The sequence below is a fragment of the Sinocyclocheilus grahami genome, unplaced genomic scaffold (assembly GCF_001515645.1).
Source record: "Sinocyclocheilus grahami isolate Dianchi unplaced genomic scaffold, SAMN03320097.WGS_v1.1 scaffold286.1, whole genome shotgun sequence".
Taxonomy (NCBI): Eukaryota; Metazoa; Chordata; class Actinopteri; order Cypriniformes; family Cyprinidae; genus Sinocyclocheilus; species Sinocyclocheilus grahami.
Window position 1 is genome coordinate 697,710 of NW_015505465.1, and position 17,429 is coordinate 715,138.

Consider the following 17,429-nt stretch of genomic DNA (forward strand, 5'->3'; position numbering starts at 1 on the left):
TTACTTACTTACTTACTTACTTACTTACTTACTTACTGTAATGAGCAGTAGGGATGCACCGAAATGAAAATTCTTGGCCGAAGCTGAACAAAATGAAACACTGGGCCAAAGGCCGAATATCAAACATGGTTTTTCAAATTTTTCCCCCCATGTATGTTGCCAATTTTTTTCACCATTGCATAAATTAAATAGCCAAAATGTGCTTTTTACTGTTTTGTCTTGCTTTTCAAAGAAAAAATCAATTACAAAACAACAATTTAAAAATATTTGCTTAACACCTGAACATTTGTAACATTCTAGCAGACATTATACCAAAAAAGCTGAATTTAACTGAAAATTAAAATAATATTAAAATAATATTTTTTGGCCATTTTTGAGACCCCCTTCTTGAATCAGGCATGTATGTTTTACTGTACAAATAAATGCAACCTTGCTGAGCAGAAGAGAATTATATTAAAACATTAAAAGAAGTTTTAAAACATCAGAAAATATTACAGATCCCAATTTGAACACTATGTTTGAATGTTATAATAAATGTATTAATAAAGCTGTTATAATTATTATTGTCTTTGGTTTTTATTTGATTTTACCGAACAACAGTAAAATTACAATAATAACATTTACATTAATAACAGTTTTTATTTGGCGGAAACCAGCAGGAGGACCACAGTGATTTTTATTGACAACAGCAGTTCTGTCAGGACCACTATCATCAAAGATGATTGACAATTAGCATACAGTTTGGATTGGCGGTATGGTTCTGTTTTGGGCAAGAACTCCCTGCGCATCCATGCAGCCTAGCATGGGTAGATTGGGATCAGCTGAGAGTCAGCTGATGCGAGCTTGACTAATGTGACCTGCCAGAACTAACGCTACGCTTGATATTTATAAATTATTTTCATTATGATTTTGGGAAGATGTTTGTCGCACATATCGCATTGTCACATGCCTTGTAGAAATTCATAAAAATTTTATGAATCAGTGCGTGCCTCTATTTGATTGCGTCATGTCATTGTTCAGTACAGTTTATTCTGTCTTTTCGCTTATTCGGCCGTACAACGAAAGAGCTTTTTTTGCTGTTTTAGGCCAAATAATTTTGGTTGCCAAACATTCAGTGCATCTCTATTGAGCAGACATATACTTGAAAACTGGTATATGTGTAATGTGAATATTTAATTTTTTTCTCTGCCCTCCGTCCTTTTGTTTTAGCCATGCACAATGGATAACCCCTTTCATCACCTTAATTACAGTCTAACACTGCAGTCTGACAACCAGCTCTAATGGATCAATGCTCTATTAGCTGTATGCTCATGTTACACTGACACAGCTTCTGTTGAGCCTTGTTTTCCCCTTGCTTTCACAACACATATCCAATCCATTACAAAGCCAAAAAGTGGCAATGTGTCCCTCAAGAAATTGCATGTTCCCCAGCTGCGGGCTATTTTCCCGAAAAAGTGACTATTGTGTTATTGTCAAATAAGCTGTTAGCATTTCAGCTGAGGTGAAATGGACTCCATTTTTCATCCGTTGGGAGGACAGCGTGTGCTAGTTGACATTTACTTACTGCCGTATTATCTATCAGATCAAGAGCCCCAGAGTGGTGGCGAAAGTTACGCCCATGCTGTGACATTTTACAGTATCCTGTATTTTAGTTTATATAAATGCAAGCTTTTCAAACGTGGCTTTCTTTACGCTCCAGAGGGAATGAATGCTGAAAAAAAGCATGTCTTGTTGTTTAGCCATTGAAGTAGAGTTCTTGTGAGGAGAGACTTCAAGAGCAGTGTATTTTTGCTGACATGCAGCTTTAATGCTGCAAGTTATCTCACTATAATTCCCTCACATCCTCTGGATTTAGTTTTATAGCTGCTATTTTAATTTTCTATTATACATCTGTGAATAATATCTTAGCTAGTCATAAACCCCAGGCTTGATTTACGCAGTATGGTGGTTAATTCATTATCAGTTTTTCATCTTATGGGCACAGTTTAGGAACATTGCATTTGAATGTTTTATGCAGAAAATGTTATGCAATGGGGTTTTTAATGAGACAAAACACTGCAGCGTGTTAAAATGTCTATTATATAACTGATCCTAAATGAGTCCTGGATGCTAAATGGGTCACCATGGCATTGCAGTTGTTTTAAAATAATATCTTGGTTAATAAAGTGGCATTTTAATGAAAATTTGTGTCCTAAATATAAAAGTCAGTTAAAAAAGTGCAAAAAACACCCTTTAGCAAATGGCTTTTTACTTCTTTGGGTTAAAGTTAACTAGCTTACAGTGTCAAGCAGGGGATGTAAATTAGCATATGCTAACAGTTGAACATTTGCTAACATTTTCTTAATTTAGCGCCATTTACATTAGATTTTATCCTTCATTCATAGATTGTAACGTTATGAGAAAAATCACCCAGCACTTTCCCCACAGTCCACCTGATGACTGCTGGTTTCTTAAGCGGTGTTGTTAGGCCGCTGTTATTTGATGTATAGATCCAGCGTTTCTGTTCAAAAGCAAACCTTTCAGAAGCCCATCTCTGAAATGATAATTCAGTTTTAACAGTGATTCCAACAACTCCCAACCTCCCAATCTCTCTCTTTGAGGCATACAAGGTTAAAATAACGTCTGACTGACTGACTGACTAACTGACTGACTGACCTGCCCGACCCTCTTAAGTGGTTTCTGCCTGTCTTTGTTTTGGTTTATCAATCAGGTGGGACTGAGAGTTTGCCATTTTTACACTACGAAATGTGTCAGGAGAGGCTAACATTAGAGACTGATAGCAGTACAAGTGGATGAGCAATATTTTTCTAAACAATTTACCCTGTGGCATTAAGATACACTATGTTGTTATTGTTTTGGTGGCAAAGTTTGTCCTTTTCCTTAATTGGCGGTGCAGTGACCTTGTGTACAGTGTTGGGGTTGCTCACATTACTGTCTTCAATAACAAATAGCAAGTTAAATGTTAAAATTACAACATAATATCAGCTATTTTTTCAACAGTTTCTGTCACACACAGTACTTTTCTATTTATATAATTTATGTACCGTTTTAAATCATTTACCTCCGTTTTCTACATTTTGGGAGACTTACGTAGGGGTATATTATATTGTATTGTTTTTTTTCTTAATTTACATATTTTTAAATTAGCCTAAATATTTTTTGTCATAAATGGTGCATCAGGATACAAAATGGATGGTTTCCCATATTATTTTATTTATTTGTTTATTTTTAAAGGAGGCAAATGCTCATCACATTTTATTATATATTATCCAAGATTATTTTATTTATTATTTATCAAATATAAAATGTACCTCTCTTCACTTTTGTTGACCTAACTGCATTTTTTAAAATAATTATTAAAAAAAATCATTATTTACTAAATTATAAAAATAAATATTATAATACATTTTTTAAGCTAATTAATTACAAATATTTAATACATATTTAAAAAATAATTTCATATACAGGTGCATCTCAATAAATTAGAATGTCGTGAAAAGTTCATTTATTTTAATAATTCAACTCAAATTGTGAAACTTGTGTATTAAATAAATTCAGTGCACTCAGACTGAAGTAGTTTAAGTCTTTGGTTCTTTTAATTGTGATGATTTTGGCTCACATTTAACAAAAAACCCACCAATTCACTATCTCAACAAATTAGAATATGGTGACATGCCAATCAGCTAATCAACTCAAAACACCTGCAAAGGTTTCCTGAGCCTTCAAAATGGTCTCTCAGTTTGGTTCACTAGGCTACACAATCATGGGGAAGACTGCTGATCTGACAGTTGTCCAGAAGACAATCATTGACACCCTTCACAAGGAGGGTAAGCCACAAACATTCATTGCCAAAGAAGCTGGCTGTTAACAGAGTGCTGTATCCAAGCATGTTAACAGAAAGTTGAGTGGAAGAAAAAGATGCTCAACCAACCGAGAGAACCGCAGCCATATGAGGTTTGTCATGTAAAATCAATTCAAGAATTTGAGTGAACTTCACAAGGTATGGACTGAGGCTGGGGTCAAGGCATCAAGAGCCACCAAACACATTAACAAGAGTGTAGAAGCACCTAATCCTGATTGTAAGCCTAAAACAGATATCTCCTGAAATGTTATATCTCTATTCTGATTGGTTGATTGTAATGTTGCTCCAGGATCAACAAGGATGTTGATCCAGGAACATGTTGTACTTGGTGAAATCACGCTCACCATATATATATATATATATACATTTTGTAGTCATGAACAAAAATGCCAGATTTTAAATCGCATTTGCCTTGGGTGAATTCTAACAAACATACTTTGGTTAGTTTGTGCTAATGTTTTCAGTATGAATTACTTCAAATTGGTCTCATCACCATATCTGTGGATCAGTCAGGAGAGGTATTAACGCACAGAGGGTTGTCTAAATATTTTAAACCAAGGTTACTCAGAGGTTAGCATTAGCCTTGGCTAATCGTCTGTACCTCCAGGAGTCTTTACAGCATCACTTCATGATCTTGGCTCAAAGTTTGTGTTCGGCCCCCTACATTATATATAAACATTGCCATTGCCAGTCTAATTACACATGCCTTTTAATTTGTGACCGCCACAGAGCGGCATCTTCCACCCCGTTTCTACAACATTTGACAAATCGCCTGATGTAGGTGTGATCATTTGTGTGTGTTCATGCATCGTTTAATCTCCTCTGTTTATTCTCCTCTCCCTCTTTAACCATTGGCAGATCTCCGGATGTGAGCACTATTGTGTGTGTGTGTGTGTGTGTGTGTGTGTGTTTCTCTCATGCTTTTCCCAACTCTTTAATTTCTGTCCTCTCATGCAGGGCTGGCTCAGGTGTGTGTAATTATGCTGGTAATAAGGCCTGGAAAGTCTCCACCTGCCTCTCACTGGGCACCCCCAAGCCCCCCCCCCACACACACTGTCTTTCCTCTCTCTCTTGCTCTCTTTATGCTGACAGACAGGACTCTCTTTATCGTTTCTCATCGTGCCGTTATGAGCCAGCTTTCTCTTCATGAACAAAGCATAGTGCTGATGCTTGTGCTTTTTCCTCTTTGTCAGTGCTGTGACTCTGCGTACAGTGTTGGGGTTAGTCAGTGTTGGGATTACTGCCTTCAAGTAGCAAGTAGCTTGTTACTTATTACATTTACACCATAATATCAGACATTATTTAAAAAAATAAAATGATATATTTCACCTGAGCTTTCATAGGGGCGTGCATGTGATGATCATGATGGGTATTATAGTTCTATAGAGTGTGTATCATGCTTATCAGTGACATACAGAACATTTTTTGGAAAGTTTTTGAAAACAAAATAAATCCAAAATAAATGCTTTCTATGAAATCAGAATCAGAATCAGAATGAATCAGAATCAGAATCAGAATGAGTTTTTATTGCCAGGTATGTTTACACATACGAGGAATTTGTTTTCATGACAGAAGCTCCACAGTGTAACAGAATGACAGTGACAGAACAAAAACACAGATAATAAAAAATAGAAAAATAGAACAAGTAACTAAGGAATAAAAATATACAAATCGACAATTGTATGTACAGGTATATAACAATAGACAGTTGTATGTACAGGTATATTATGTGCAAATTTAAATGTAGACTGAGTGTGTGTGTTAGATAAATAAGTGTATGAGTGAATAAATAGTGTGTGTTCCACGGTTATTGTCAAGTGTTCATGAGATGGATGGCCTGAGGGAAGAAACTGTTCCTGTGTCTGGTCGTTCTGGTGCTCAGAGCTCTGTAGCGTCGACCAGATGGCAACAGTTCAAAGAGGGAGTGTGCTGGATGTGAGGGGTCCAGAGTGATTCTGCCAGCCCTTTTGCTCACTCTGGATGAGTACAGTTCTTGGAGAGAAGGGAGGGTTGTACCAATGATTCGCTCAGCAGTCCGGACTACCCTCTGAAGTCTTCTGAGGTCAGATTTGGTAGCTGAGCTGAACCAGACAGTTATTGAAGTGCAGAGGACAGATTCAATAATGGCGTAGTAGAACTGTTTCAGCAGCTCCTGTGGCAGGGTGAACTTCCTCCGCTGGCGAAGGGAGGGCAACCTCTGCTGGGCCTTTTTTACAATGGAGTCAATGTGAGTGTCCCACTTCAGGTCCTGAGAGATTGTGGTGCCCAGGAACCTGAATGACTCCACTGCAGTCACAGTGCTGTCCATGATGGTGAGTGGGGGGAGTGCAGAGGGGTTTCTCCTGAAGTCCACGGTCATCTCCACAGTTTTTAGCGTGTTGAGCGCCAGGTTGTTGAGACTGCACCAGACAGAATCCAGATTTTGCAGATACAGCTGCTATATAGACAAGATGTATATCTTTTTTTGGTTTTGTTTGTCAAATATTAATAAAATGAATGTCTAATAAAACATTAGGTTACATTATAGATTATTTCCCATAAATATTATTTAATATTTATGTTGCATTTATTTACACTTAAAGTTTAGTCAGTAAGATTTTTTAAAATATTTTTGACAGAAGTCTTTATTTAAAAAAAAAAAATTTGATTTACAAATACAGTCAAAACAGAATTATTGTGAAATATTATAGCAATTTAAAATAGCTGTTTTTATAAAAATATATTTTTTTACAAACATATATATTTTTGTAATAGCAAATCTGAATTTTTCAAGTTTTCAGAGTCACATTATCCTTCAGAAATTATTCTAATATGCTGAAAACTATTGTGCTACATAATAGTTTATTTATTTATTTGTATAATTTTAGTGAATAGAATTCAAATGAATTTATTTACAATATAATTTTTGTAACAATGTAAAAGTCTTTACTCTCACTTTTGATCAATTTAATGTATCATTTCTGAAAGTATGAAATAAATAAAACCCTAAAAAATGGTTCTTGGTATAGCGTTTATTACATAAAATTCAAAGTCTTGACAAACTTGTCCACTGCAAATTAACTTTACTTTCAGTAAAAAGAAAAAAATAAATATTGATATAATTTATTACTTTTTAAAATGAGTAATGCAATATTGTAATGCTTTACTTTTAATAGTAATGTTCCTCAATGCTGTGCACATAGAGTTTCAGCAGCACAGCATTCCTATAATGATGACAAATTGCTTACAACCCACTCACACACTATGTGGATCTACACAGCCACCTCTTCGCTTGATAATATTCATCATTTGTTGAAAAAGGGACCACAGTGTTCCAGTAATTACAATTATTGTAAAACACACATCACATCTGCGTCTCATTCATATCTCCTCCTACCTTTAGGCCAATATATGCAGGTTCAAGAGCTGCAGTGGCCCACCCATCCCTTTCATCACGCTTGACAGAAACAATAAGAAAATCTAAGCAGAAGAGTGTACATGCCACAGCTAGTGCGTCAAAGTTTTTCTAGCACAGTCCCCATGTAATTACGAGCCTGGGTGCCTGGCGGTGACAGATCGCTGGTAAGAGGGCCAGCTGAATGTCGTGCCACCTGCTGGGCTCTCCGAGCCTCTGCTTCTGGCTGCAGCCACAGTCAAATTACAAGCAACTGTATCAGAGCGAGGAGAATGGATTGAAGCTGGTCCTACCTGGCCAGGTGTGATTCATCTAGAATTCCAGTTGTGTGTTGCTGCTTTGAAATTCCTCAGATTTATACTCTACTGAAAGGCTTTGGCAATTTTGAATTGCTGCTTTTATTAAACGCTGACGACAGCAATAAGATAAAACATACAAATGTTCAATAAATATACAGTAAATAGTTGTTCAGGTAGTATATTAACTTGAATATAGAGTATTTATTGTTGCTGACAGGATACCATTCAAAGATCATTTTGTCGAGTTTATAAACCCAGGGCTCAAAAACATTTATAGCATCTGTCCTAATTTCTTAATTAGTTTATTCCTTTAAAATTAGCTCAAATAAACAGTGTTGTCCTTACAGGTAAAGTGTGTAACTGCAACTACAGTAGCATCACCAAATTAAACACACACACTACCGTTCAAGTTTGGAGTCACAAAGATAGATTTATTTACTGTTTGTTTGTATGAGTATTAATATTTGTATCTAGAAAGAATGCATTAAATTGATCAGAATGTTGTTTTGAACTTTCTATTCGTCAAAGAATGTATTAGTTTCCACAAAAATATTAAGCAGCAAAACTATTTTCAACTTTTATAATAGAAATGTTTCTTGAGCATCAAATCAGCATATGAGAATAATTTCTGAAGGATCATGTGACACTGAAAACTGGAGTAATGACTGCTGAAAACCCAGTTTTTGCATAACAGGAATGAATTACATTTTAAAATATATTCAAATAGAAAACAGTTATTAATATTGTAATAATATTTCACAATATTACTGCTTATTCTGATTTATCCTGATGAATAATTTCACCACTACTGTATGTTGCTTATAGAAGTGAATGGCACGATGGATGGGACTATACCTGTTGTCTGAACATAGGAGGATGGGGGACTGTTGAAACCTTTTTTTTTTATTTTGAAAATACATTATTTGTGGGATTCTGTATCACAGAGATACATCTCTGTGTGGCAAAGCATTTCCTGTATTTCTCCCTCTCGCAGTGGTCCTTCAATCAGGGTTGAGTTATGACCAGTCTGGCCCGCACACAGCGATCTCTGCTTCCTCATTAGGCCTTCATTAACCCTCTCAAGCTGAGCTTCCACTCAGCTTACCAGCGGATGTGTTTGAACACCATTCTTCATTTCCCACAATCCCCCGCTGCTCAGCACAGTGTACGGGAACTATGGTTCAGTGCCGGGCTTTCAGCACATTTACTGTAAAATGACATACAAGGCTCTGGGGACATACATTGACCTAATGTGCTGCACAGACACATTCATGAAGAGAAACTGCTTTTGGATGTGTCAAATGCATGTCATTATTTTGACAAATAATATCCCTTTTGCGATGCCTCAATAGCTTTAAAAATGAGACTCTCGAACAATGATGGATATAGCCGCTGCTATACCTTTATGCCCTTGTGTTCGCCTGAGAACATCTGTAATATAGATATAGAAATATCCTCAGCAGGTTTAAAAAAAAAAAAAGAGGTAATGTAATGTCAAAACTGGTTTTTGATCTCAGATCTCAAATTAAAAGTAATTTCTGGTATGTTGGTGGCTGCCATATTAAGTTTGGGACTCTGGGAGGCTGATGTGATAAAAGTGATCATATGATCAGTGTTAGTTCCTCAGTAAGCAGTTCACTGTTAGTGTGTGTGTGTGTGTGTGTGTGTGTGTGTGTGTGTGTGCATGTTTATGGGGTTTCTGAAGACACAAATGTGTATAATAACATGGGTATGACATAGGTATTACAATAAGAAGGTGATTTATGAGGACATTTTCAGTGTCCCCGTAATTCAAAAGGCTTATAAATAATTCAGAATGAGTTTTTTTGAAAATCTAAAAATGCAGAAAGTTTCCTGTAAGGGGTAGGTTTAGGGGTAGGGTTGGTGTAGGGCAATAGAATATACGGTTTGTACAGTATAAAAACCATTACGCCTATGGAGAGTCCCCATAAACCATAAAAACAAACCTGTGTGTGTGTGTCCATGACCACAGAAAATTGGAGCAATGGTAAACTTGCATTAATTCACCTAGGACAGTTTTACATTAAATAATTAATGTTTAGGAGACTTAACTAAACAAGTGAGCAAACAGTCTCCTGTGAGTCTCATAACCAAATGAACAAATACATTAATATCCTAATGAGTTAAATGGGACTATATTTCAATAAAATTCCCACACCACAGTATTTTTGTACTTAAGTGTATACATATTTAAATACAAACACACACAGTGTCTACAGAGAATAATATAAAACATATGTTCATATCTTTAATATTATACACACATACATAAAGTATATATTTATGTACAGTATGTGTGTGTGTGTAAATCTAGGTTTAGTATTATAGACATATAATAATGTTTATATTGCTACCTGTATAATTAAACCTGTAAAATAATTCAGTACTATATATCAGTAAGTATAGTATTGGTTATTAGTATTGTATATTTATATTGGGATCCAAGACTAATAGTTTGGATTGCACCCTCTCTTTTACTTCCCTTCTTCATCCCTCTGTTAATTTATCCTTTATTTTACCATTGGACATCTATACTCTGGGGCCATTTAGATATAAATAGCACAAGGCGGAAACAGAAAGTTCTCTCCATATCTCCTCTATCTCTCCTAAAGTCTAGGTGCCCTGCTCTCTGAACATAATGCCTGAAAAAGGTGCGGACGACCTCTACTATCAGGACCTCTCACCTTTCCATTCACTCTGTGCCTGAGGGATGAGTGAGAGAGAGACTCAGATGTAATGATCTAAATAAATGCAGAAGAGTTCCCAGCAGGAAATTCTTCTCCCATGTATTTGCTAACACAGTGGTTCTCAACTAGTGGGATGCAAAAATGGGTCACAGGTTTGTTCTGAAAAAAATTAATGCTAAATGCAGCTAATATTCATGTATAGTTATGGTGAATAAATAGGCCATTTGTCCAATCAAACAACATTATTTTGCTGCAAATTCATGTCATTTTGTAGATGCATGCAAAATTAGACAGATGCTTTCATGAACATGTTGCATGGCAATGCCTAGTCCTAAAAATTCCAAGGTCAAAGAAAATATGAAACAGGCTACATTAAAAACACTTAATTTTTTTCATGTTAAGGTCGTTTTGTTTACTTTTTTTGGGTCAGGTAATCTGGATCCTGTAAGAAAACCAGTTGAGAACCATTGGCTTATTGACATTCTAGATTCTTCTTTGTTCTCAATGGGCGTTTAGGTTTTTGTAGAGATTCCTATGGTTGTGTTGTCCCCTTTTTGTGTCCTAGCCCTTGGTCTTTATAGCCATCTTAAAGATGTCTCTCATTCCAATTCCGAGTTGAAAGGATGAAGAGGCGAAAAAACTGCGCAGGACCATTTTTTCCCTCTATCTTTATGGCCACGGCATCCCCCGGAGACATTCTCCTGCACAAAAATAAAAATGTTACTAGTCTCAAGTCAAGTCTTAACATTTACTCCAAAGGGCAGGCCATAAACTATTAATAGACAGCTATCTATCTGCACAAGGCTGTGAGGGAGAATGATTTTATATTGAATCCTCATGTGGTTTGCCAGTAAGGGGTAGAAGAGGTGGTCCGGTCTCTCGCCATCCCGCAGGGAGTCCTGCTTTATCTCCCTCTCCATCCACCATACACTCTCCATACACGAGACGAGAGAGGCCATTACAAGGCTGTCAGGGAATATTGCAATATTCAGCAAGGCGATTATCTGACGTCTCCCTGGGAGGCACATTTCCTCCGTGGAGGGAGAGAGAGGCATACCTGTGGCAGAGCGGGAGAGAGTGAGGCTGATAAGGACCCTTAGAGTTGACAGAGAGGAAGTATCACCTTTCTTGGTTTTAAAGGAGGTCTTTCAGGGCAGGAATTAATATTTATATAGGGTCTCAAAATCTAAAGGTGATCGCCAGCTGTAATGCTTCTGTTTTGCGTTTTATTAACGTATAATATAGTTTCTTTGATTTAAAAAAATGTTTGATCAGCGTAACTATTTGAGTTGAAGTTGAATTGAAAGAGATGCATTTCTAAATTTCTTAGTATCATCTGAAGGTCTGTACAAAGGGGTTTGCAAATTTTGTTATGATTAGTGAAGAAAAATGCAGGATCTTCATTCCTTATTCATTCTACATTTCTTTATGTAAATAAATTCACTAAACCTTTCTGTTTATTTTCAGGTTTAAGTGACATTTCCAATTCTAGAATTTCAGTGTGGCCTTTTAAACCCCACTGAAAAAAATATGCAAATACGAAGGAAATGTTTGTTATTTAAACATTTGCTGGATCTTTGATTTTAGTAATACAGTGTAATACAACCCTACAGGTTGACGGCAGTCTTTCTTTGTGTTGTTTTCTACTCTTGTTCACATGAGCTCTTTGTTTTGGGAACATGGGAAGAATCAAAAGAGGGTTTTGTGTTGAGATCCCTGCTGTACTAGTGTATCATAAAAATCTTAAGCAGGATGGCCGGTCTGGGTGGTCCGGAATGGAAAGAGATGGACTTGAATATGGGATCCGGTCTCCTCAGTGATAAGGGAGTGCTGGGAGGTTTTATGTTTTTTGTTTTAATTTTCCATTTCAATCTTGATGTTCTGCTCCTAAGTGACATTGCTTGCATTCTGGTGAGCTGTGGTTAGAGATGACTAGAAGTTTAAGCTTAAGTGGAGGAAGTGAAGAGTGGCGATGAATGATAATGTGTTCTCTTCTTTTGTATGTATTTAGTACAAATTCAATACAAATGTGCTATAAAACCTTAAAGGAAATACTGTCAGTCCAGTATACAGTTGGTAAACTGTGCACAGTATGCACATTTATGTCCCATAATGCAGCTCAATCATCTTGACCTTTTATTTCCAGTGTGATTCTACCTGTTAAGACATTTTTATATACAGTGGGGCAAAAAAGTATTTAGTCAGCCACCAATTGTGCAAGTTCTCCCACTTAAAAAGATGAGAGAGGCCTGTAATTTTCATCATAGGTATACCTCAACTATGAGAGACAAAATGAGAAAAAAAATGTGTGACAACCTTGTGAAGACTTACAGAAAACGTTTGACCTCTGTCATTGCCACCAAAGGGTATATAACAAAGTATTGAGATGAAATTTTGTTATTGACCAAATACTTATTTTCCACCATAATTTGCAAATAAATTCTTTAAAAATCCTACAATGTGATTTTCTGGATTTTTTTTCTCATTTTGTCTCTCATAGTTGAGGTATACTTATGATGAAAATTACAGGCCTCTCTCATCTTTTTAAGTGGGAGAACTTGCACAATTGGTGGCTGACTAAATACTTTTTTCCCCCACTGTAAATTAGGTTGTACAATGTACATGCAAAAATACCTTTTTTTATTTTCAAAATGATAACTAGATGGCACTCACTATTTTAAACATGGACAAATGTGGCAACAATGTAGCATGCGACTGTTCGAGAATTTTAGTATTGAATAATGCACTGTGTTTAAAGGCAGGGTAGGTGATTTGGTTAAAAAAAATGTTTTGTTATGCTGGTTGAAAGTCTCTTCACAAATACAAAGCAATCACTAAGTTAAGTGGTCTAAATGTATCGATATGTATTTATATTGTCTGTGGAAGGCGTAGGACCAAAAAATTTTCAAATGTGTCCAATCATTGCTATTGTAATAAATGTGTTGGCTGTTTTGATGATGCCTCACTGTGTATATCGATAGTTTGCCAAAATTGTTTCACTAAATAAACTTTTGTACTGTTTTAGACATTTTTCGATTTTGTACAAAGTAAGAAAAGTCTCTAAAAATGCCTCAGTGTCATAAATGAGTCCCCTGAGCTCTAGTTATGACAGGTTTGAGTACTAGTACTTTCATATTTATTAATAGTGTTGCCCGTAGCCATGTGTTTACCCAGAGATGCATTGATCCAGGTTTCCCTTATGCTAAATGCCTCTTTTCCACTCTTTCTGCAGATCGACCGTGTCATATTCTGCGTCTTTCTGGAGACAGATTATGAGATTTACAAGAGGAAGATGTCAGATTTCTTCTCCCCAGGTACTGTATCTTCTTATTGGAGTCTAACTTCATTTTATTTGTTGGTTGTAACACCCACTCAGCTCAAAGCTTGTTACTCGAGTATCAGGCAGGATTCACAATGTCAGGCGTCTGACTGGCGTGACGCCTGGAAGAATTTGTATCATATTTTGTAGTCAAAGTGCACAAATACAGCACAGCAGGCAGTGATTGGATTCCACATAACCAAAACCTGTTTATGGTAATGTACCGCCCAGACTGGATTATTTAAACTGAAAATGATTTCACCCCACCTTGATCATACAATGCAATCAGGATAACCACAGTCAGACTCTCTTCCAATTAAAGGGCTGTTTCATTAAAAAATGTATGTTATGTCATCATGTGCTCATTTGCTGTCACCATTTATATGCTGTTCCAAACTCGCACAATTTATTTTTCTGTACAATACAAAAGTAAAATGCTGAAGACTGTGGTCACTTTTTAAAAATTTTTTTTGCTGGATAACGCTTTACAATAAGGTTTCATTTCTTAACATTAGTTAACATGAACTAACAATTAAAAAAAAAATACTAAAGCATTTATTAATATTAGTTAAAGGGTTACTCCACCCCAAAATGAACATTTTTGTTATTAATCACCACAACCCCCATGTCGTTCCAAATCCGTAAAAAGCTTTGTTCGTCTTCGGAACAAAAATTACTGTTCTGTGCTGCGCAATGCGGATATGTTGTTTTCATTCAAATCAAAACGTAAATTACATAAACAGTGTATCCACGTGGCGCAGCTGACACAGAACAGCATACACGGTTTGCGTTCAATGGATATTCTGTTGAATAAAGTCGTTATTTTTGTTTTCTGTGATCAAGTAAAAAGACAGTATAAGTCATTATAATCCATAATTATGTCCCCACTGGATGCAACGAATGCCTAGTTTATAATGGGTTTTCATGTTTTTGAATCATCGCTCCGGCCTGACAGGGCATCACAGTATGGTAGGGGCGTAACATTTCCGTCACACGCTTGAGGTATTTGGCCAATCACAACGCACTGGATAGCTGGCCAATCACAGCACACCTTGCTTTTCAGACCAATCGGCTTTGTAAAAATCGACGCGTTTCAAAAAGGTGGGGCATAGAGAAGAAACAATAATGTACAGTATGTGGAAAATAATGATTTTTTTTGTACCTTAAACTGCATAAACACATTTCATTAAACCAAATACACAAAATATTGTTCTTAATGCAACATCATATGACCCCTTTAAAATAAAGATTTATATCTCTTAACATCAGTTAATGTACTGTGAACTAACAAGGGACAAATATATTTTTTAATTAAACATTAACAAAGGTTAATAAATTCTGTATATTGCTTCGATAGTTTATGAGCTAATGCATTAACTAATGTTCATGAATGAAACATTACTGTAAAATGTTACCATTTACTGTGAATAAAGAACTTTCATTCTTCAAAAAATATTGAAAAGCATCATAAAAGACACATGTAAGTTATTCCATGAAATCTCCTTGTGTTCATATAGACGTAAAGATGTCCAAAGTGCTCTTTTGAGTTGGATATTTTCAATGAATCTGGAATCTGGTTCACAAAACTAACATGAATGATTCGTTCATCATAATTCAGTTGGTAGCAACAGGTAACAACTCACTAGAGGTGGCAGTTATCACTTAAATTTTGAGAGAGAAATTTTTTTTTTCCCTCATTCAAAAGACCTGAAATATAGTGGATGAGTTTATGCTAAATTTGCATGATGAAATCTTCAGTCTTCATTCATCATAATTGCATGGAAAAGAGTGACCAGCATGGTCTTTAGACTCTTAGGTAGTCATACAAGTTTGGTGCAACATGAGGATGAATAAATGATGACCATTTTTTTGTGTAATTGCTAAAATAATTTTCAGACCGGTTTCCCAGAATCAGTATTGCTCTGTCAGGCAAACAGAGTATTGTTGAAGTTGCCACAGGGGAAATCAACCTACAAATGGCTTACTTATATCACATTAAGCCAGGTTAGGAGAAAGCATTTTAACACTGACAAAAACATAGACACCATGTTTAAAGAATAAATCAAATACTACATATAAAAAAAAAAACACACCGAGAGGAAAGGAGAGAAATAGGATAAGCTTTGTGCATTGGAACGTGTTTTCACTGTCTGCATCTTATGGCTCATTGCATTCGCATCTCCATTTGTAACCAGCTGCCTTTGAGTGATTTTTGGTGTTTCCACAAACTCAATTCGTAACTAAGCTCTTAGGCCCCTATAACATCTCGCTTTTCCTCGCTGCTTGAGAATCCAAGGAAATCCTCTAGTGTATGAGTTTAACAGGTGTGGAGCATTTTGACTTCTAGTATTTCATAGTACCGATTGCTTGTTTCTGAAGCGCAATCGTTGTAGCCTGGAGGTCCATATGTAGAGCATGACTCAAAGGGGCTTTACTTCTGTCAACACCCTCAGTGATCCTGAGCCTCGACGGCAAACCCCAGATGTCGGAGGCACGCAGGACGGCACCTCCTCAGTGACATTCCACCTCACACTTTTGCTTGTCTGTTTTTGGTTGGATCATGTGGTCTATGATGCTGGCGTCGGTTTATGTAAAGATTAACTGTCGTATGATGGAACTTTAGAAGTCGGTTCCTCGGTTTTCACTTTCTTTGTCTTGCACTTTGGCCTTCTGTCAATGTCAATATGACTGTTTTGCTTTCACCCAATCCCTCACTTTGTCTCTCTTTCATTTTTTGCTCCCTCTCCCGCCTTATGATACGTGGCACTAGCTAGTTCCATGGGAACTTGTCTATTGTGCGCCCATGTAGCGTTTCCCTCTCTTTAAAGGCCAAGTCTCTCTCAGGAAGCCTCTTTTCAATCTCCCTGAGTGCTAAACAAACATATGATGTGAGTGCAGGCCGCAACAGAGCCCTTTTGGACCTTCCCAAGTGTCCTGCTGTCTCGCTCTGCCTGAAGCTCGCTGCACTTCCATGACAAGACCCCCTGGAGGTTTCCAAATGAGCCGCTGCCTGGAGGTTCATCATTTGTATGGACACACACACACACACAAACAAACAGGTGAATGGTGAATGCACTGTACCGGGAGAATAATATAATCCACCATTACCTCCCCTCAAGCACACACTAGGACTTGTGAACCGGGCGGAATAATAAGTGTCAAGACACTCACTTTTTCCCTACTTGTAGAATGTTTTGTTTCTGTCATGTTCCTGTCACACACACACAAACACACACACACACACACTTTCCTTCTTCCAGGTCGTGCTGAAAGATAGAATTCACCAGAGAATTTGTAATTATATCAGCCAGGTCCGTGTTCCCCAGGCATGTCTCTTTGTATTAGTGTTTAGAAATGAGATGGCGGCGCTACTCTCTTAGTTTACAACCAATCAGAATGAGCCAGTCACCCCACTTCAGCTTTCTCCAAATTAGAGGATAGCATTCTCCTTTTCACTCATTCTCTGTTTTTTATTTGGACCTCACTGAAGTCTCTTTTGGTTCAAAAACACTTACATTTGAAGGGACCATATTTTATAGTTTTGCAGTATATGTAGGTCAGAGGCGTCATACCCATTCACGTGCCCCCTCAGATTTCTGAGCCAAGTGGATTTTGAATGCAGCTTCCAAAAGACAAAAAATAGGCGAATAATATTTTTTCTATTTGATACAATCACATCAGTGTGATTAGATCGTTCAGTGTGGCACAGCACCAACTGCTAAATTCAAATCTGCGTTCGCTGGCTGGCGCTGAGCCGAAGACAGACGCGTTTGTACAGCACTGCATTATAACCAATCACACACGATTCTGTTGAGCTTATGAATGCAATGGCCAATCAGAGATGTTC

The 17,429-nt window shown here is 36.9% G+C and overlaps 1 protein-coding gene across 1 annotated transcript in view; it reads left to right on the forward strand.

The window, feature by feature from the left end:
• LOC107600572 (O-acetyl-ADP-ribose deacetylase MACROD2-like) overlaps positions 1–17,429 on the forward strand; it is a 607,387-nt gene that overhangs the window by 533,492 nt on the left and 56,466 nt on the right. Inside the window, exon 8 of the mRNA XM_016292504.1 lies at positions 13,496–13,577. Within this exon, the coding sequence (XP_016147990.1) occupies positions 13,496–13,577 (82 nt within the window). The remainder of the gene's footprint in view (positions 1–13,495; positions 13,578–17,429) is intronic.